General features: G+C 39.2%; 1 protein-coding gene across 1 annotated transcript in view; it reads left to right on the forward strand.

Annotated features, from left to right (window-relative positions):
- LOC101399598 (Kinesin-like protein KIF28P) overlaps positions 1-23,278 on the forward strand; it is a 53,459-nt gene that overhangs the window by 11,665 nt on the left and 18,516 nt on the right. The window contains 6 exon segments of the mRNA XM_087424236.1: positions 7,279-7,482; positions 11,821-11,856; positions 16,871-16,937; positions 16,940-17,094; positions 18,982-19,133; positions 21,799-21,913. Of these exon segments, the coding sequence (XP_087280362.1) occupies positions 7,279-7,482; positions 11,821-11,856; positions 16,871-16,937; positions 16,940-17,094; positions 18,982-19,133; positions 21,799-21,913 (729 nt within the window).

Consider the following 23,278-nt stretch of genomic DNA (forward strand, 5'->3'; position numbering starts at 1 on the left):
ATTTCATGGTGAAACACTGAATGTGTTCCCCTTAAGATTGGGAACAAGGCAAGAAGGTCCAATTTCATCATTTCTATACAATATTTACTTCAGGTCCTGGCCAGGACAAAAAGGCAATTAATAGGAAATAAATCATATGGAGATTGAAAAGGAAGAAGTAAAACTATTTGCAGATAACATGATTCTCTATGTAAAAAAACTCTAAACAAACAAACAAAAAAAGCTGCTATAGTTAATAAGTGTGTTTGGCAAGGTCAATATACAAAAATTAATAGTATTTCTCTATGCTAGCAGTGAACAATTGGAAATTGAAATTTAAAAAAATTTGCAACATGGAGCCAGCCTGGTGGTGCAGCGGCTAAGTTCATGCGCTCTGCTTCAGCAGCCCAGGGTTCTCAGGTTCGGGTCCTGGGCGCGGACCGATGCACTGCTTATCAAGCCATGCTGTAGCGGCGTCCCATATAAAGTAGAGGAAGGTGGTCACCGATGTTAGCTCAGGGTTAATCTTCCTCACGCACAAAAAATAAATATTTACAACATCAAAAACATGAAACACTTTAGGGTAAATTTAACAAAATGTGCAAAAGCTGTACACTTATAGTTTTATAACATTACTGAAAGGAAGACAAATTAAATGAACCAGAAGACTCTATATTATTAAGAAGTCAAATTGATCAATAGATTCAAAGCAATCCCAATCAAAATCCTAGCAGTAATTTTTTGTAGAAATTGTAGAAATATACACTATTTTGATAATTTACATGGAATTGTAAAGGACTTAGAATAGCCAAAATTATTTTGAAAGAGAATAAAGTTGAAGAACTTAAAACCCACTGTAGAGCTACAGTAATCAAGACAGTGTAGTATTGGCTATAAGATAAAGATATAGATCAATGGAAAACAATAAAGTGTTCAGAAATAGATCCTGATATATTGTCAACTGTTTTTTTACAAAGGTGTGGTAATGGGTTGACTAGAGTTCCCCCCAAATTTATGTCCACCCAGAACCTCAGAATGTGACTTTATTTGGAAATAGGCTATTTGCAGATGTCATTAGTTAAAGATGAGACCATACTGGATTAGAGCGGGCCCAAAATCCAATTCTTGTAAGAAGAGGGAAATTTGGACACACAGACACACAGGAGACGCCATGTGACAATGGAGACAGATTGGGGTGATACAGCTATAAGCCAAGGAACGCCCCGGGCTGCTGGAAGCCACCAGAAGCTAGGAAGAGGCAAGGAAGGATTCCTCTCCAGAGCCTTCAGAGAGAGCATGGCCTTTCCAACACCTTGATTTTAGACTTCTAGCCTCTGTAACTGTGAGAGAATACATTTCTGCTGTTTTTAGTCCCCCAGTTTGTGGTAATTTGTTACAGAAGCCCTAGCAAACTAATACAGGTGACAAAGTTCTTCAAAAATAAAGTCTTTCAACAAATGGTGCTGGAGATATTGGATATCTATATGGAAAAATATGAACGTTTATCCTTTCCTCCACCATATACAAAATGAACTCAAAATGGATCATAGACCTAACTGTTAGAGGTAAAATTATAAAACCTCTAAAAGAAAGGATAGGAGAAAATTGTCATGATCTCAGATTTGGCAGAGATATCTTAGATAGGACACAAACTATAAAAGAAAATATTTGATAAATGAGACTCGTGAAAAAAAAAATACCTTTTGCTCTTTGAGAGATACCAGTAAGAAAACGAAAAGGCAAGCCACAAAAAAAGAAAGTATTTGCAAAACATATATCTGACAAAGTATCCAAAATATATACCAAATTTTTAGAATAAAAAAGAAGGGAAAAAAGTCCATTTTTTAAATGGCAAAAGATTTGATCAGAGGCTTTACCAAAGAAGATATATAAATTACCTAAAACCAATGAAAAAGTGTCCAACTTCATTAGTCATTAGAGAAATGTAAATTAAAAACTGACAATACCAAATGTTGGCATGTATGTGGAATGCCTGGAACTCTAATACAGGGCTTATGGCAAAGCAAAAAGTTTCAGTTATTTTGGAAAACAGGCAGTTTCTTTAAAATTTAAGCATACACTTAACTATACAATCTAGCAATTCCAAGGGAAATAAAAATATCTGTCCTCACAAACACCTGTATGCTAATGTCTATGGCAACTTCATATGTAATAGTCCCAAACCAGAAACTCCAATGTCCATCAAGTTGTGAATGAATAATAAAATTTTGATATATTTATAAAATAGAATACAATTCATCAATAAAAGGAACTAATGATTACATGCAACAACGCAGATGAATCTCAAAGCACTGAACTAAGTGAAAGGATCCATATACAAAAGACTACACACTGTACAATTCCACTTAAATGGCAATTCAAGAAAAAACAAAACTATAGTTACAGGAAGTAAATCACTAGTGGCCAGGGGCTGAAGGTGGAGGAGGGGCCTGAGTGCAAAGTGGCACAAGGGAACTTCTCAAAATGATGAAAATTTTTTAAAAATCTTAATTGTGGTGGTCATCACATGGCCAAATACATATGTCAAAACTCATGAAACTGTATGCTTTAGATGGATGAATTTAATGAATATTAATTTTACTTCAATAAAGATAGTATTTTTCAAAAAGAATAAAATACCAAGGAATAAATTTAACCAAGGAGATGAAAGATCTGTACACTGAAAACTATGACATTGATGAAGGAAACTGAAGATGACACAAGTAAATGGAAAGATATTCCATGCTCATGGCTTGCAAGAATTAATATTGTTAAAATGTCCATACTACCTAAAGCAATCAACAGATTCAATGCAATCTCTATCAAAATTCCAATGGTCGGGCCGGCTCCGTGGCTTAGCGGTTAAGTGCGCGCGCTCTGATGCTGGCGGCCCGGGTTCGGATCCCGGGCGCGCCGCACCACTTCTCCGTCCAGCCCGGGGCCGGGTCCCGCGTACGGCAACTAGAAGGATGTGAACCTACAACATACAACTATCTACTGGGGCTTTGGGGGGAAAAAATGAATAAATAAAATCTTTAAAAAAAAAAAAAAAATTCCAGTGGCATTTTTTCACAGAAATAGAAGAAAAAGTCCTAAAATTTGTATGGAACCACAAAAGATACCAAATAGCCAAAGCAATCTTGAGAAAGAAGAACAAAGCTGATTTCTGATTTCAAACTATATTAAAAAGCTATAATAATCAAAATAGAATGTATTGGCATAAAAATGGACACATAGATCAATGGAACAGACTGGAGAGCTGAGAAATAAACCCAAGTAGGTATGGTCAATTAATTTACAACAAAAGAACCAAAAACATACAACTGGGAAAAGATAGTCTGTTCAATAAATGGTGTTGGGAAAACTGGACAGCCACATGCAGAAGAATGAACCTGGACCCCTACTTTAGACCACGCACAAAAATTAACTCAAAATGGATGAAAGACTTGAACATAAGACCTGAAACCGTAAAGCTCCTAGAAGAAAACATAGGTGATAAGCTCTTAGACATCAGTCTTGGCAACGATTTTTTGGATTTGACACCAAAAGCAAAAATAAACAAGTGGGACTACATCAAACCAAAAAACTTCTGTACGTAAAGGAAACCATCAACAAAATGAAAAGGCAACTTATGAAATGGTAGAAAATATTTGCAAGGCACATATCTGATAAGGGGTTAGTATCCAAAATATATAAAGAACTCATACAACTCAATAGCAAAAATACCAAACAATCCAATTAAAAAATGGGCAGAGGAACTGAATAGACATTTTTCCAAAAAAAGCATACAAGTAGCCAACAGGCACATGAAAAGGTGCTCAACATCACTAATCATCAGGGAAATGCAAATCAAAACCACTATACGATATCACCTCACAATTGTCAGAATGGCTGTTATCAAAAAGACGAGATAAGTGTTGGCGAGGATGTGGAGAAAAGGAAACCCTTGTGCACTGTTGGTGGCAACATAAATTGGTGCAGCCGCTATGGAAAACAGTATAAATGTTCCTCAAAAAATTAAAAATAGAACTACCATGTGATCCAGCAATTCCACCTCTGGGTATTTTTCTGAAGAAAACCAAATCGATATGTTGAAAAGATATCTGCACCTCCGTGTTCACTGCAGCATTATTTACAGTAGCCAAGACATGGAAACAATCTAAGTGTCCATTGAGGACTGAACGAGTAAAGAAATTGTGGTATGTAGGGCCAGCCCTGACGGCCTAGTGGTTAAAGTTCGGTGCACTCCACTTTGGCGGCCCCGGTTCAGTTCCTGGGTGTGGACCTATACCACTCAACTGTTGGTAGCCATGCTGTGGCAGTGGCTCACATAGAAGAACTACAAGGACTTACAACCAGAATATACAACAATGTACTGCGGCTTTGGGGAGAAAAGAAAAAAAAAAAGAGAGGAAAATTGGCAACAGATGTTAGCTCAGGGTGAATCTTTCCCAGCAAAAAAAAGAAAGAAAGAAAGAAAGAAATTGTGGTATACACATACAACAAAATATTGTTCAGCTGTAAAAAAGAAGAAAATCCTGGGGGCTGGCCCCATGGCTTAGCAGTTAAGTCCACACTGCTACTGGCGGCCTGGGTTCAGATCCCAGGTGTGCACTGACGCACTGTTTGTCTGGCCATGCTGAGGCGGCGTCCCACATACAGCAACTAGAAGGGTGTGCAACTATGACGTACAACTATCTACTGGGGCTTTGGGGAGAAAAAGGGGAAAAAAAAAGGAGGAGGATTAGCAATAGATGTTAGCTCAGGGCCGGTCTTCCTCAGCAAAAGGAGGAGGATTAGCATGGATGTTAGCTCAGGTCTAATCTTCCTCTCGAAATAAGTCAAATAGAGAAGGACTAATACTGTATGATCTCATTTATATATGGAATCTAAAAACAAAAAAAGGAGATTGTACACCTGAAACTAATATAATATTGTATGTCAACTATACTTCAATTTTTTTTAAAAAAAAAAAGCAGATCATAGATACAGAGCACAGACTGTGGTTGCCAGAGGTGGGGAATGGAGAGTGGGTGAAATGGGCGAAGGGGGTCAAAAGGTACAAACTTCCGGTTATAAAATAAATAAGTCCTGGGGATGTAAAGTACAGCATGGTGACTACAGTTAAACATATTATATTGTATATTTTGAAAGTTGCTAGGAGAGTAGATCTTTAAAGTTCTCATCACAAGAAAAAATAATTTATAACTATATAAGGTGATGGATATTAACTAAACTTATTGTGGGAATCATTTGCAATATATACATATATCAAATCATTATGTTGTACACCTAAAACTAATACAATGTTATATGCCAATTATATCTCAATTTATAAAAAGATAGTTTTAAAAGAATGCAAGAATTGTGCTGGAAAGAAACCTGATTAACTTTGTCAACAGCTTTCCCTCTCATCCCCAGCGGATGATAACCGCCTATTTTTTGTTGACCACCTATTAACACACTGCAGAATGATTGTATTACATACTATAGTGTAGGAAAACATTTCATATAGTCGGTTATAGGATGGTGAGTAGGAAGAAATTAAAAATGTCGTTCTATGATGTCTTGGCTTATCTAGTATACAAATAACTGATCCCAAAAGATATTTCAATAGAAAACTGTACAGAAAAACTGTACAGTCAACAAAATTTATAGAATGATTCTATTTTCTAGGATTTATTCAATAAAATTCTGTATTACTTGTTTAAAGTTTTCAATCCATAAAAATTAACAATAAAATCATTTTCCCAAATTTCCAGTTATCACAGAGAAGAAAAGACAGCAAAACTCATTGCTCTACTAAGCTAATAGCTCCTAAGGTAGAGTAGATATTCATTCTATAAATACATTTTTCTGGTAAAAGCATGGTCACAGTGTTCTGGGAGACCACCGGTTAAATTCCACATTTTAGACCTGAAGCTCCCCTAACCTTTGCAATATAATAATTTTTTATTCTTTTCTCATGAGAAATGAATAATTTAAGAAAACTGGTTGTCTACTGTCCTTATGTAAATCACATTAAGTTGGTATGTGCATCTTTCGCAGAAATAAAAATGATACAAATTACACAAATGTATATATTGCAACAAATGGAGTGTGTAATGCTTACTTACTGTTTTATTGATATTAGAGGGTAGAGAGGAATGTACTCTTTGAAATAAGAGAATTATTGCTGGCTATGGCCGTGGCCCAGACAACAAGAGAGGCAAACAACATCCTCTCTTTCAAGCAATTGTGGGCACAAGCATCTGTGTCTCCCACTTAAAAAAAAAAAAAAAAAGGATGCACATGTATATGTGTGTTGGAGAAATGCTTCAGAACCACTGGGTCTTGTGAAAAAAGAAAAGAATTTGATACCAGCTCAAGACAAGGTTGACAGGAGGGAAGCCATATTGTAGAAAAGAAACCCTATTGTAACTTTGAATGACCTCTGCCTACCTAACCCAGCTGGATGTGCACCCTCCAGGAGATCTAACTGCTCTGTGGATTTTACGACCCCTGCTTGTGCATGTACCTCCCAGCTGCGATAAGATGGTAACTTTGTTCTTTTGAGTTCCTTAGGAATGTGAAGACCCCCGAACAGAGAGTCTATGCTGACAGCCATCATCAATGAAAACTGAAAGATCTGGCGTGGCGACTCCCAGTCTGTAACACCAGAGGGTCAACATTCCTACCCCCTCCCCTGTAACCCACCGGCCTGTATAACTGCTGTAAGATGTTGTGCCCCCCCTAAGATGGATCTTTTGGACATTGGTCAGCCATCTTCTCTCTTGCTAGCAGGCTGTAACAAACTGCCTTTTCTCTGCCACCATCTTGCCTCTTGAGGATTGGCTTTTGTCTCGCAGTGAGCCGATCGTGCCCTTTGTGCGGTAACATGTTCACCAGCACAGGGCTAAAATTACTGTGGGAATTTTGTGATGTTACTGTTTGGATTAAAGAATAAAGAGAAAGGAGAAAACGCTTTGACCTGTCTCTGTTCCTCGATGCCTTGAAATTTTTGTCTAATTTATGAATTTCAAAAACTTAGCCCAGGTTTTGGCCAGTTTGTAAATTACATAAATTCATTATTGATGGATACTAGCTAGTTGAAGATCCACGGTGATCAGTGTATTCCAAATTGACAAATGCTTTTTTTGGTTTCCAGCTTTATTCCATTTGTTCTAAGGCAGCATCTGAGTTATATTTCAAGTCAGTCGCATGATATAATGAAGGTGGAATTCATTAAACCCGAACTTTAGATTTAAGAGTATTGTGAAAAGCCTGAGCTGAACATGATCCCTGCCATCTCCTTTCCAGAGAGATGTTTTCCATGATCTTGGCCGGGGAATTCTGGACAGTGCTTGGCAAGGCTATAATGCCACCCTCCTGGCCTATGGCCAGACTGGCTCTGGAAAAAGCTATTCCATGATTGGGTTTGGTGCCAACAAGGGTATGATCCCAAATGTGTGTGAAGAGCTCTTTCAAGCAATTGAGAACCGAGAGAGAAACCAAGAATACCAGGTACATATTATTCTAGAATCCCTTCTTTAAGGAATTTTTTTTTCATTTTGGAAATCTCCCACCCCAAATGGAAGTTATAGGCATCTCTATTTTAGGATAATGTTAATTTTCCATACCAAAATCTTTACATGATTACAAAATCAAGTTGCAGCTAAATAAAACGTTGAATTTTCTCTGGTTCTGTGGAGGCAAAGCCAAGGAAATACTTTTAAAATGTGTGTTGAGTAGCATGGGAGCAGACATCTTAAATGCTAACACTAACAAGGGATTAGTATTGAGGCTTGTAACACAGAACATTAGCTGACTCAAGTCTATGGCTTTCTTTTCTTCCCTCTTCTACCAAGGTTGTGGGTGTGTTCTCATCTTAATTCACTGATTTTTTTTCTAAATAGAGAATGTTATTTGGCTTCTTAGTTGTCTCAGCATAGTTTCTCGCTTGCCCTAGCATAGAAGGCCCAAGGCTGAATTTTAGATTCATTGAAGGTTGGTGACACTTTCAAGATGGAGAGTAACCGTTAATGTAATTAGCTTTAAAACATGACAATAGGGCCCGACCCCGTGGCCCAGGGGTTAAAGTTCCACGCGTTCCACTTCTGCAGCCCTGCTTTGTGGGTTCAGATCCTGGGTGCTGGACCTACTCCACTCACCAGCCACACTGTGGAGGTGACCCACATACAAAAAAATAGAGGAAGATTAGCACAGATGTTAGCTCAGGGCTAATCTTCCTCAAGCAAAAAAAAACAAAAACAAAAAAACACAGTAAAATGTCAACAAATACCTGTAAGCATAGTCTATGTTTCTGCTTCCTTTAAATGGCAGAGGAGATTAAATTTGTATTATGAAAATTCAACAATGCATCATCTTTTTTATCTTAATTTTTTCCTGGTTTTAAAAGTAATGTGTTCAAGTTAGAAAATAGAAATTACTCAAAATCTCATCACCGGACTAAATACTATTAACATTTCAGTATATTTCTAATTTTTTAATTAAAATTTTTTCAAAGTAATACAAGTATAGTTTAAACACTCAAATACGCAAGAGAAAGGAAAGGCTATAGCCACACAAACCCTGGTACATGAATATTCTACAGCAACATATTCACAGTGGCCAAAAAGTGGGAACAACTTGAATGTCCATCAACTGATAAATGGATGAATACAATGTGGTATATCCATACAATGGAATATTACTAGGCAATAAAAAGGAACATAGCATCTGATACCTGCTACAACATGGATGGACCTTAAAAACATTATGCTAAGTAAAAGAAGCCAGACACAAAAGACCACATATTTTTTTATTCCATTTATGTGAAATGACCAGAATAGGAAATCTATAGAGACAGAAAGTAGATTAGTGATTGCCTAGGGCTGGGATGGGTGGTAGAGGAGTGGAGAAGGTAGAGAATGGGGAGTGACTGCTAATGGGTTTCTTTTTTGGGGAGACAATATGTTCTAAATTTAATTGTGACGGTCACACAGCTCTGTGAATATACTAAAGACCGTTGGATTGTACACTTTAAATGGGTGAAATGTATGGTATGTGAATCATATCTCAATAGAGTTATTTAAAACGTGGTAATGAGGGGCCAGCCCAGTGGCATAGTGGTTAAGTTCGCACACTCCACTTCAGTGGCCCACTGTTCACAGATTCAGATCCTGGGTGTGGACCTATGCACTGCTTATCAGGCCATGCTGTGGCAGGCGTCCCACATATAAAGTAGAGGAAGATGGGCATGGATGTTAGCCCAGGGCCAATCTTCCTCAGCAAAAAGAGGAGGATTGGCAATGGATGTTAGCTCAGGGCTAATCTTCCTCACCAAAAAAAATGTGGTGGGGCCAGCCCAGTGACGTAGGGGTTAAGTGCACGCACTCCGCTTTGGCAGCCCAGGGTTCGCAGGTTCAGATCCTGGGCACACGCTGATGCACCGCTTGTCAAGCCATGCTGTGGTGGCGTCCCATATAAAGTAGAGGACGATAGGCATGGATGATAGCCCAGGGCCAATCTTCCTCAGCAAAACGAGGAGGATTGGCATCGGGTGTTTGCTCAGGGCCAATCTTCCTCATCAAAAAAAAAAAAGGTACTGAAAGGCTTATAATGGAAACCACTGGTCTCCTGCTTGTCCCTCCTACACTTCCCCATAACTCTCCACAGGTGACCTTCTTCAACTCTTTAGCTGTTTGCCCTAGTCTCTATCTCCATATTTTAAAATAATGTTGGTTTATCTTTTTTTTTTTTGGATAAGGAAATTCGCCCTGAGCTAACATCTGTGCCAGTTCTCCTCTATTTTGCATGTGGGTCATCACCACAGCATGGCTTGATGAGTGGTGTAGGTCCACGCCTGGGATCCAAACCCACAAACCCAGGCTGCCGAGGTGGAGCATGCTGAACTTAACCACTATGCCAGGCTGGTCTCATATCTTTTTTTTTAGAAAAAAAATTTTACACATTATCTACTCTCTTCCCACCACAGCAAAAGAAAATTTAACTCTGTCATGCTAACACCCCCCATTGCGATACTTTTTCCCACACACCCCCTGCATTATTATACAATTTGGTTAAATCAGTAGTGTTTAACATTTTAGCTGTGCAAATATTGTTCACTGCTGAACCAAGTAATACATACATCCTTTCTACACTTTTTCTTCGAGTTTTGAATTGCCTCTTGTGTGTGTGTCTAGTTTTCTACAAATCTATGTTTTTCTAAGTACTCTGAATAACCATCACTTGCCTATTAATAATATTTTCCACAGACTCAAACTTATCAGTTCCATTATTTTTTGGGGGGTCTCCTTCAGCAGGAGTTGTCTATTCTCCTGCCACAATCTGGAGCAGTGTTTCTCCAAGTCTACTGCAAAACCATCATTCCGGAACCTTATTTCAACATTCTTCTTTGTTGGCTCCTTGGACTACTAGATCCAATATATTCCCTTTCTTGGTTTACTCTCTCCTTTTGCTGCAACTTCCTCAGAAAAATGTGCATCAAGTGTACATTGTTTGCATCCTTGCACAGCTGAAAATATCTTTTCTAACCTCTACACTTGACTGAAGTTTATCTGGAATAGAATTCAGATCTCTGAGAATATTGAGAACATTATCCCATTACCTTTTAACTTCCAAGGTTGCAGCTGAGAAGTCTGGTGCCATTCTGATTCCCAATTCTTTGCGTGTTACCTTTTTTGATGGTCAGTTTCTCTCTCAGCTTTTATGATCTTCTCTTTATCCCTGATGTTCTGATGTGCCTGAGTGTAAGCCTTTTTTCATTCATCATACTGGACCCATCAGTGGACGCTTTTCAATCTGGAAATTCCTGTCCTTCAATTCTGGAAACTTTTGTATTTCTATTTCTTTTATAATGTTCTTCCCTCTGTTTTTTATATTTTCCCTTTCTGGAACTCCTATTCATTATATTTTGGACCTCTTGTACTAATGTTCTAATTTTATTATCTTTTACTTCTTGTTTTCTATTTCTTGGTCTTTTTATTCTGCATTCTGGAAGATCTCATCAACTATGTTTTATGATCTTTCTAGTACATTTTTATTTCAATATCTTTTATATGTTTAATTTACAAACACTCTTATTCTCTGGTTGTTCCTTTTTAACAGCACCCCGTTTTTTCACGGATATAATTCTTTATCTCTCTGAAGCTATTAATTACAGGACTTTTAAAAAATGTTGTCTTGTACTCTCCGCATTGTCTGTTTTCTCTGAGTTCCTTTTTTCTCTTGTTTGTTTTGATCTCTCTTTCGTATTGGAGACTTTCCTTGTCTGCTACTCCTTGGCCATTTGTTCGTTTTTAAAACACAAGACACTCTGAAGCTAGGTGGAAGCTTGCGGATGTGAGGTTTGACTGACAAGACACACAGGGAGTGACTAACAGACAAGCCAGCTCTTTCACGGGTGGGGGATGGTGGCGGAAAATATCTGTATCCTAGAGCCTTTTCTCTAAACTGGAGTCATTCAGATTCCTCCAGTCTCCTTTTTTAAGAGGTGGAAGCTTGGCCAACAATATTCCAAAAGCACGGGAAGGTAAAGACCAGTACTTTTCTCTACGTATGTTCAGATGGGAGAGTGAGCAAACGAAGAATCACCTTCTTCTGTTCCCAACTGAGACTGAAACACATACACACAGTTTTGTATGTTTTTAATTTGTATTAAGAACTTCCTCCACATCATTAAAATTATTTGAGAATCTCACATTGCATGTGAAATAGAACTTTATCATATTTAATATTAGCTTTTCCTTTGCTAGACATTTATGTTGTTTCCATATTACTTTTTTCCAAAGATAACTGTTTCAAGAGAATCTAATGTACTTTATGCTCTTTTCTGTACAGGTTACATTCAGTATGCTGGAAATTTACAATGAACAGGTAACAGTGATCATGTTTCTGACACACAAATCTGAGTGACCCTCTGCAGCTTAGTAAACATGAGGGGCTCCCCCTCACTTGTCCTACAGATGAATCTAAACCCTTTAGCCTGGCTTTGACTGTCCAGCCCTAACTACCTCATTCTAGGTCCAGTTTCATTTTATGTTCCTCTATCTCCACACACTCTATGCTTCAGCCAAAGAACTAATCTTCCTTTCCAGCACGTCATTCTTTCATGTATCTATCTTTCTCTGCCTAGAATACCCTTCTTGCTTTCTCTGCCCTTAAAGAAACCAGTAACCTTCAAAATCCAGCTCAAATGTCAGCCCCTCTGTACATCCTGAGGCAGGTGGCTTCAGCCAGAATGGTGTTGTAAAAGGGTTTCTCTTCAAAGGGCCATAAAGTAAATATTTTAGGCTTGAGGGCCATACGGTCTCTGTTGCAGCTACACAACTCTGCTGCTGGAGCACAAAAGCAGCCACAGATCATAAGAGGGTGAACGGTCTGTGGACCAATAAAACTTTACCTAAAGACGCTGATACTTGAATTTCACATGATTATCACGTGTCATGAAATAGTTTTCTTTTAATTTTTTTCAGTCACTCAAAAATGTAAGAGCCAGCCCTGATGGTCTAGTGGTTAAAGTTCGGTGCTCACTGCTTCAGCAGCCCGAGTTCATTTCCTGGTCACGGAACCACACTGTGGTGGCAGCCATGCTGTGGTGGAGGCTCACATAGAAGAACTAGAATCACCTACAACTAGGATGCACAACCATGCCCTGGGGTTTTGGGGAGGGAAAAAAAAAAAAAAAGAGGAAGATTGGCAACAGGTGTTAGCTCAGGGTGAATCTTTCCCTGCAAAAGAATAAAAAAGTGGAAAACATCCTTACCTCAAGGATCATACAAAAACAGGTGGCGGGCTGACCTGGGCCCAAGGCCATAGTTGGCCTTCTCCTAGAAATAGAAAGAGCCTGGTTTCAAATCTCAGCTCTCTCACCTACTGGCTGTGAGACTTTGGAAAATCACTCCATCCGAGAGCTCAGTCTGTTCATTTATAAAGTAGAGAATTTAAAATAAGATGTGAATGAAACACAATAAGATGTACTAAATTTTGAATTTGTAATGTAATGCCTAGCAAATACTAGATATTCAGCAAATGTTTTTTCATTCTGCCCTTTCCTTTTGCATTTATTATACTGTAAAATTTTATTTACATATTTATAGGCCCCAAACAGATAATGATTTCCTTGTGAGCACCTTTCTATTTGTTGCACTTAGTGCAGGATTTGGTTTAGCATGAGTGCTCCCTAATGTTTGCTGAATGGATAAACTGACGAAGGTGTCTGTAATCATTATGGCACCAGGTCCATTTTTGCCTGCCGCCCAGAAAGCCAAACACCAAGGCTTTGAGATTGCAGAAAGAGAGGGTTTATTAACCACAAGGCAGCCAAGTGTGGAAACTGGAGAGTGAATCTCAAATCTGCTTCCAGAAAATAGGGACTCAGGGATATTCATGGGGTAGGGGGCAAGTGATCTGAAATGATTGGAGGTGAGGAGAGATGAGGTAATTGATGATCTGCACAAGCGTAGTCAGGCTTTCTGCCTCTTCGTGGGACACATGTTCACAGAATGGCGGCATTAGCATGACCTGAGGGTGGAGTTTTTAGCCTCTTGACGTCAAAAAGTCGCGTATTGGACATGTGTCTGTGTGGGCCCAGTTGATGGGTTGGTGGTGTCAACTGGCCTGAAGTGGACAAGGGGTTTCCAATTCCTGAAAAAAAATAGCTCAAACACCCATTATCATGGTGACCCAGGTTCCAGGGAGATGTTTTCTATAGGAACTTAGTGGGAGTCAGATAGCATATTGCCTAAACAGCACAGTTAACAATAGGTAAGTTTATCAGGCAGATTTAAGTCCTCACCTTCTGCCTTCCATTCTGATAAGTTTCTAGGTAAGGCCATCTCCCCCTTCTTCCTGGTACAGGGAAGAAGATACTTTTACAAATGGAGATTTCGTTTACAAATGTAAATGTCTCTTACAAAGGGTAACCAGAACTAAGAGTGGGCTTAGCAAGAACCCTCCCAGATACCCAGAGATATCTGTGGTGATGGCCTGTTCTGGAGGCAGGCCTCCCATCCCAAACTCTTTTGGTCAGTTAGTGGGGGTGGGGGTCAAAGTGTCTTTCAGGCAGAGACATATTTTGAGGTGGCCAATTCTGATCCCCCGTAGTTACTAGCTGCTTAATCATCAATGGCCAACTCTTTGTTGATTTCATAATTGTAAGTTTCTTGTGGGCAGAGACCACATCCTAATAGTTTTTGTGTAACTCCAAGTGCTAACCAAAGTCTTGCACTTAATCACATCTAAATATCTATTATTAAGGGAATAAATCTGTCCATGATTTTCTCTTTACATTACAGAGAGAAAATATCCATTTTGTTTCTTATGTTTCCCTGAATCATTTATTACCATTGAAGGTTGATGATAAATTCAAATGGGTTATTGTGTTAAGGTCACTGATTAAGTTTCTGTTTCTTTCAAGTTGATGAGGTTGGAAGACAGTATGGCTCCTTTATTTCACACCAATAACTTTAGGAGAACAACTTTATTTCCTTTATTACCAAGTTCTTGTGGGGAAGAATGGGAGGAATAGCATCTCATTGTGGTCCCCCTACTGATACCTATTTATGAGAATAATCTCTCTGGAATTCTGTTTCCTCATCTCTAAAATAAGAGCACGAGACATCCTAAGAACCTTCTCATGTCTTGTATTCTATGAGTCTCTGGTATTTTTCCATTAGGTACTTCAACGGCCAATTAAAGTGAAGTGTATTAGATACCTTTAGTGTTTCAGGCATCATACTAAACTCTGAGGATGAATAAACCTAAGATGCGATTCCTGCCCTGGAGAAGTTTGGTGGAAGATATAACACCCACTCCAGACAGTAATAAAATATTATATGTGCTGCAGGAGTGGTGAACAGAAAGCCATAGAAGAGGGAGAAACTAATGCTGCCTGGGATGTCTGTTGTTTGTCAACAGAGGTGTTAGAATGGGCCTTGAAAGATGTTTATGAGTTGGGTGAGACTGTAGGAGGGTTGAGGGGTGGGGCCCATGCAAATAGGGGCCATTCAGGCAGCAGGATTTAACAAGTCCAGGAATATATGAAAGTACGTGGCATTTAAGGGAACAGAGAGTGCCCTGTGCAGCCAGAGTTGGGTACACGGTGGGAGGTGATACGGAGGAAGCATCAGGAGATGAAGCTAAACGTAGATTGCCAAAAAGTAAAGGGCCATTGTCTCATAGGCAATGGAGGATCAAGGAAGGATTTTAAATAGGGAAATAAGATATCGGACTGGGAGTTTAGAAGATTTCTAAAATGTTGGATTTGAAGGAGCACCAAATAGAGGCAGAGATGGGAGATTGTCAAAATAGCCTAGGTGAGTGATGAAGGTCTTGTGAGAACCATCAATTTAATCTCCAGATACAACCTGGAAGGTCCTGGTGCCAGGATCTGCCCTTGACTCTGGGCCCCCACAATTCCATCCCATCCGAATAAACATACTTACCTTTTTTCTAATAAGCTTTATTCAGCCACATCTCCAGCCTGAGATGCCACCTCCTACAATTTATATGATTCAGTGAAAGTTATAGAAAAGGCTTCCTAGATAAGGCAGAGTTGTCTCTGCTTGACGTCTTCTTATCTCTGGCCCTTCTGTCCACTGTCTTAATTGTGCCCAAACTTCAATCTGGGATCTTGCCTTGACTCTAGGACTTAAAGCCACAGAATACTCGCGCTGGGGGAGATCTCAGAGATCATTGAATCCATCCCCCTCCTATTACGAGGAGAAAAGTGGGAATGTAGGAGACTTTCCAAAGCTCCCAGGTTGGAGGCAGAACCAGGACTAAGAATGCAGGTCTCCTGATTCCCAGCCCAGATCCCTCTACACCATGTAACACCCACCACCCCCTGTCCGGCCTCTGGCTCCACCAGGCTCCCATAGCATCACCCTACTTTGCTTTGTCAGAAGTGGCTTTTTGTGGAGAGACGCGACACGGGCTTTCACCTGAGCCCATTGTCTAAGTGTCATATCACACACATCTCCAATACTAATAAGATCCAAAGAATTATCCATATTCTCTTGTTGGGTTTGGCTGTAGCAAATGCTGTTTGGATTGAATAAGTTTCCCTTGGAAGTGGAGATTCAGGATGGTGGCATTTCACCTGGGTGGAAAAAGTCCTCTGCTTACATTAGGTACTTTGAATGTTGCTAACTTCTAATTATTTTTATTTTCATTTATCACTGTTCTTAGGAAAGTGAGACTTCATTACTTTGTAATACAAAATTTGGGATAATTCGTAAAGAGGCTAGGATGATTTATTTTTATATTATCCATAAAGGAGTTGCTAACCAAATAAAAGCGTTAACAAGATTGCTAGGAGAATATTTACGTTAATAAGAGAACAATGTTCTCAAGCACAAAAGCTTTAGAAGCACCTGTTTAAAGTCAGACGACTGTAGCTACCTACTAAAATGTTTTATCACACCACAAAAGCAGCTCCCCCGGTACCCTACACACAGTGTCTTCAACATTATGTGTCACCCTCTCCAGTTACACTGTTCTCTCAACAAGCATTCACTGGGTGCCTACTATGTGTCAGGAGTTGTTAGGATTTACCAGTAAAAACACATGGTCCTCCCTAAAGGAGTTCATGGTCTGGTTGAATGCCTTAGGTACGTACTTAAAATAATAAAAATGAATTTCTAACAAAAAATTGTGCTTCTGATTTCACTCATTACAATAGGTTTTCATATTTTCTTGCCTGCTGTTTCCCTGATTCTCTCTTAGCTAGATTATGAGGTTGTCTAGTACCTACAAAAATTTAACTTTATTCATTCATCCAATAAATGTTCATTGAGCACTTAATATATTCTAGGCAGAGACATAACAGTGAAATAGACAAAAATCCCTGCCTTCCTGAAGTTTACGTTATTTGTTCTTTTTTCCACAGGTAAGAGATTTGCTGTCTGGAACCAAGAAACCTGGAGGGCTAAAGGGAAGGGAAGACCAACAGCTGGGCTTTATGTGGATGGTCTGAAGTCAGTGTCTTGCGAGAACTACGCACAAATTGAAAGGCTGATGGAACAAGGAACAAAAATAAGGACCACAGCTCCCACCAACATGAACGCCAGCAGTAGCCGGTCTCATGTGGTCATCACCATCCAGTTCCAGCAGGTGAGGTGCTAGTGACTGCACCGTCCCGATCTCCCGCCAAGGGCCGTCCATGGGAAGGGTGCCCAGTAGCATAATGGGCTGGTGCAGATGATGGAATCCTTTCAGATTTGACCTGTGGATTAGGGTGGCTACTTCCCACCATAGACTCTAGGGTCAGAAGCAGGAGAAAGTGAGGCGCTTGCTCTTTTCCTCCCTCCCCCTACGTCCATGCCTCACCCTGGCCTAAGTGAGCCCATGACCAATGGTGGGCGGTAGTAAGGTCTACCAGATCCCAGAAGTGCCCAAGGAACTAAAGGCTGCTTTCCCTCAAGTAAATTCCAGGCTCTAAGGAATGAATTTTGACCCCAAGTTGATCAAATTGTGGAGAGCTGAGCATGACTCCGTGGTTTATCATGGAGAATTCTTTCAGTAGCCCTTCTGTGCATCAACAATAGAATGATGACCAGCTTTCAGATCCATGACCCTAGGGGACCACCAGATACTGAAGTACCTTTCCAATATTTGCAAGTACCAAGATAAAGTCTTTGAAACCAGGTAATCCATGTAACTATCCACTAACTAGAATCTCTGATAAACTAGAGCACTCTTTTCTCCTCCATCCTCCTTGGTAGGTATCAGCCAGTGATGTCTACAACATCACCAGTTTGATTCAGAAATGGTTATTCACAAAGCCTAGGTAAACGTGACAGCTATAATTTTATCACCTCTGAGCCACAGCACTAGTAATAGACAAAATAGTAATAAATGAAGATTGTCCTGCTGTAGCCAGGAACAGCGGGAAAACATCAGATCATGTCTGGCTGTTTGCTGACCAGCTCTGAGACTTTGAGAAATAACTTACTCTTCCTGAGTCTGAGTTTCCTGTTCTGTAAAATGAGATGAATAGCTATCCTCACAGGGATGTCGGGAGGCTCAAATAAGATACTGCATTTTAAAGAACTTTGTCAACTTTTAAGTGCTATTCACTTGATTTTACAATGTTAGTAAAATTCATAAACTTTACATATGATTTGCCGTGCTATTTGTTTTAACTTGATATTTTAGAGGCAAGAGAAGAAATCAGCTGGAAAAAAATGAGTGTAGAGATCTAATCCTACCCCGTTTATTGGTGTCAGTAACAGTACTCACACTTGTTATTGTGTGCCAGGTATGGTTAGAACCAATACGTCTATTCTCTTTTACCCTCATAATATCCCAATATTATCTATTATCTCTGTTTTACAACTGAGAAGATTACAACTGAGAAGATACAACTGAGAAGAAACTCTGAAAGTTGTCATTTTCTCAGTAATGTAACAAGCAAGGGAATCAATAACATTCTAAAATCCGTGTTCTTTCCTCTACATGACCACAGCATCCCGAACAGTTATTTATTTTGCAGATTTCACAGTATTTTATATTTAAAATATTTATTGACCATGTAAATACTAGAGCAATAATTGGTATCTAGTGTATCATTGGAAATAGCTTTGCAGACTAGGGAAGGGGCAACTGAGACATTTGGGCCCGGTAATGTATTACTGTAAAATATGATTGTAAAGAGGATGGAATTTTAATTTGTAAATTTTATATATTTTTGAGTGTGAAATACAATTTAAAAAATATTTTAAAAGGTAAACTAGGGGTCGTCCTGGCGGTGTAGTGGTTGGGTTCACGTGCTCCACTTCAGTGGCCCGGGGTTTGCAGGTTCGGATCCTGGCATGGACCTACGCACCACTTATCAAGCCATGCTGTGGCAGCGTCCCACATATAAAGTAGAGGAAGATGGGCACAGATGTTAGCTCAGGGCTAATCTCCCTCACCAAAAAAAAAAAAAAAAGGTAAACTAGATTGACTTCCTTTGTAGCCTGCTACCACTCTAAGATCATGACTAGTGCTTTCCTACAGATTTTCCTCGACGGAGAGCTCACCAAACAATCCAGTATTAATCTGGTGGATTTAGTAGGAAGTGAAAGGCAGAAATCTTCACGATCCGAAGGAGACAGACTGAGGGAAGGATCACGAGTTAACTTAAGTTCAACCAATTTAGGAAATGTTGTCAAGTAAATAATCAGCAGATAGGTATTTATGTGTGCCATGAAATGATCATAGATAAAAATTAGATTAGTCATAACCCCTGGTTTATGACCCCCTGTCATCATTGATTCATGCCCCGTCCTCTCATATATTTTATTTTAAACTAATTAATTGCTTTTTAATAAAATACCAGACACTAATAAAACCACCACCCAACCCAGGAAATAGCTGGTATTCCTCTTCAATGGTCCCCTTGGAGGTAACCACCATCTTGAATTTTATGTTTATCCTTTCTCTCTCTGTCCATTCCTCCCTTCCTCCTTTCTTCCTTCCCTCCCTCCTTTCTTTCTTTCATCCTTTCTTGTTTTATCCCATGTGAATATTATTATTTAGTGGCACTTATTTTAGAACTATATAAAAAGAGTAAAATATTATACTGTCTTCCAGACCTTGCCCTTTTTTTAAAGCTATTAAGATATAAATTGCATAAAGTGCACAAATCTTAAATGTTCACCTCAATGAATTTCTATACGTGTAGATATCGATGTAACTACCACCCAGATCAAGATATAGAACACTTCCAAAACCCAGAAATTTCCCTCATACCGGTTCCTAGGCTTTTACTCTCACCAAAAGAAATTAACCTCGGTCACCAAAGACTAGTTTTGCCTAATTGTGTTGACTTTCATATAAATGCGATCATTTATATGAGGTCATTGTCTTTAGCATCTAGCTTCATTCACTAAGGATTGTGTCTATGAGACTAATCCATATGTTTTGTGTAGCAGTTATTAGTTCTTTTTCATTGGTGTGTAGTGTTCCATTGTAGGAAGATGTCACAATTTATTTATCCATTCTCCTATTGATGGACATTTAGTTTGTTTCCAGGTTTTGACTACTATGAATAAAGTTGCTGTGAACATCCCGTACATGTGCTTTGGTGAAGATCATTATTCATTCTTCTTAAGTACATATCCAAGAGTAGAACTGCTGGGATTTGCTTTTAGATTTAGCATTATTAACAATATCTTTTGATGTTTTGTGTGGCTACAGCTAATTTACTTTCTGTTCTTTCACTACACGTTGTGTCTATGAGATTTCTCCATGTTGTTGCAGTAGTAGTTGTTACTTCTTTGTCGTTATTATGTAGTATTTCATTGTGGGCAAATGCCACAATTTATTCATTCATTCTCCTGTCGTTTGGCATTTTGGTTGTTCACAGGTTTTTGTTTCTCGCTATTACAAACAGTGCTACTATGAACATTCTTGTACAAATCACTGGGTAGCAATATATTAAAGTTTCTGGGCCGGCCCCGTGGCTTAGCGGGTTAAGTGCGCGCGCTCCGCTGCTGGCGGCCTGGGTTCAGATCCCGGGCGCGTACCGACATAGCGCTTCTCTGGCCATGCTGAGGCCGGGTCCCACATACAGCAACTAGAAGGATGTGGGCTATGACATACAACTATCTACTGGGGCTTTGGGGGAAAAAATAAATAAATAAATAAAATTCTAAAAAAAATAAAGTTTCTTTTGAGTATAGACAAAGAACTGAAATTGTTGGGTTACATGTAAAGTGTGTGAATACCTAATTTTTCAAGATGGTGACAAATTGTTTTCTAAAATGGTTGGACAAATTTACATTCCCAGCAGCAACCTATAAGATATCTCACTAATCCACATCTTTTCTACAGCTTGATATTGTCAGATTTCTTGATATTTACCAATTAAATGGGTGTAAATATATCTTATTATGGTCTAGATATTCCTGGTTAGTGCTAAGTTTGAGCATCGCATGGTATGTTTATTAGCTATATGTTGCCTCTCAAAATACCTATTCTTAGGTTTTCCTCAATTATTCTATTGAGTTATTGTCTTTTTTATTGATTTGTAGGCATTTTTTACATATTTTTTAGCTCTCTTTTCTCAGATATATGTGTTATAAATATCTCCTCCTAGTTGGTAGCTTGGATTTTCACTTTCTTTAAGGTGCCTGTTCATGAGCAGAAGTTATTGTTATGGTTTACATTTTGCATTTTTTTGGGTCTTGTTTAAGAAAATTACAGTCACAAAGATGTCTGCCTACATTACACTTAAGTTCCTATCCATCTGGAGTTGATTTCTGTGTATAATGTAAGGTAGGCATCCTTTTCACTATTTTTTCCTTATAGATTACCAATTCTTCGAGTTGCATTTGTTGAATAGTCCCTACACTTCCCAGCGATTTTCTATGCTACCTCTGTCACATACCGAAATTCAATATACACTTAACTGTTTCTTGGCTCTTTAATCTGTTTAGTTGGCCAAAGTCATTAAATATAGTAAATACTTTATCCTCTTCCTGGATAATATAAGGATCTCCATCCTACATCTATAATTGCTGATATGTATTTTAATTCTATTCTTTAACTCGAAAAGACATTATTATTACTATTTTACACAGTGTGCATCCACATTTATCCCTTTTTTAAATTATTTGCTCTTCCTTAAACCTAGAGCTGCTATCTAAGATCAATTTCCTTCTGGTTGAATTATATTCTTTAGAATTTCCTTTAGTGATCATCTTCTAAAGGCAAACTCTCAGTTTTTGTTTGGTTGAAATATCTTTCTTTCACCTCCTTCTTGAAAGATAATTTTGCTGGGTATATAATTCTAGATGGGCATTTTCTTTCAGTTCATTAAGGATGCTCTTCTTCTGTTTTCTGTCATTGGTCATTGGGGAAGAGAGTCTTGCACATTCCTTACAGAGATTCTGTTCTGACCAAACTGCTGCAGTCAGCTCTGGGCGGGAACAGAAGAACCACTTTGGTAAAAGGACTTTCTTACAACATTTTAGACTGATCTAGCTGTTATTGTTGTTGTTATTATTACTATTCTCAGTATACCCCTCATGCAGCCCTTTGCCTTTATGTAGCACATTCTTACCTATTATCTCATTACTCCTGCGGCTCTTTCCACTACAGTGTTCAAATAAAGTTTCCATGTGGCTAATTCTCATTTTTTATTTTTTCTTTTCTGTAGTTTTCAGGTTCTCTACAAGGAACATATATTACTTTTGTTATCAGGAAAAAACTAAAACAATTTTGAAAATAACACTTACAATATCATATTATTCTATACCATCAGTTATTTCACGGCAAGACTGGAAATCATTTTGCCTGCGTTACACACGAGGCAGGGGTTTCCCGGGAGAGTCTCTGGATGGCGTCGTCTCAGCAAAGACTCCAGACTCTTACTGTTGAGTGTTTGTCCAGTGGGTACGATGTGCTATCTGTTGAATCAGGGCTCTCTGCCCTTCAGCTTCTGGTGCAGGAAGGGACAGGACCAGGTGGACTCTGCCTTCAGCCTCGCGCTGGCCTCCAGTCTGCAGTCCTGGTTAGGAGAGACACGCCCACCGCTGGGAACTGCTGTATGCACCTCTCTCCAAAATGCGCAGGAAAACACGTCCCTACTCTTCATCATTTAATCCTGCCTGACTAGTTTTAAATATTCCATTTTAAAGTTTTTCTGGTTGTCAGTACCTGTGGGCCTCAAGGAGCCATCCCCCAAGAACCTGGGATAAAAGGAAGCCGTAAGATGCCCTCTGAACGTTAGACAACAAAATCACACCTAATGGGTCTGAGCAGATGTGTGCAGTCACCGGGGAGAGGATGACTTCCGGTCTGCAAAACGAGGCCCTGACTGGGGCGTTACAATGTTCAACAAAAAAATACACGGTGGGTAGGAGGCTGGCAGGGTGGTCGTTGATCATCTCAGGAGGCAAATGAAAAAGAGAATCCGCAAAGCCAACATCCCAGCTCTAGATTCTCTGTGGCTCCAACCCCAGTTTCAGCACACTTCCCTTAAAACCTCATTTCCTCCATTCCTACCGTGGAGGTGATAACATATCCTCTGGGAAATATTGCTGTGCTAATTAAATTAGGTGATAGAAATGAACAAGCTTTAAAAGCCGCAAAGCTAAAAAAAGATAAAGGATTATTCACCAGGCTCTTATGCGCCGGATCACCGCCTCCAGGTCCCTGAATTACGTGCCACCACGTGGACAGTTATGTTCCCTCCTGTTCACCCTCAGTGACCCTGCCCACCTCCAGTTCATCAAAAAGCTTTTCTCATTTGAATTCTAGAACAATTAACCCAAAGTCCATAGCCAGACTTGAAACCATGCACGTGGCT

Source organism: Ceratotherium simum, chromosome 36 (genome assembly GCF_057802395.1).
Source record: "Ceratotherium simum simum isolate JZ-2026a chromosome 36, ASM5780239v1, whole genome shotgun sequence".
Lineage (NCBI taxonomy): Eukaryota > Metazoa > Chordata > Mammalia > Perissodactyla > Rhinocerotidae > Ceratotherium > Ceratotherium simum.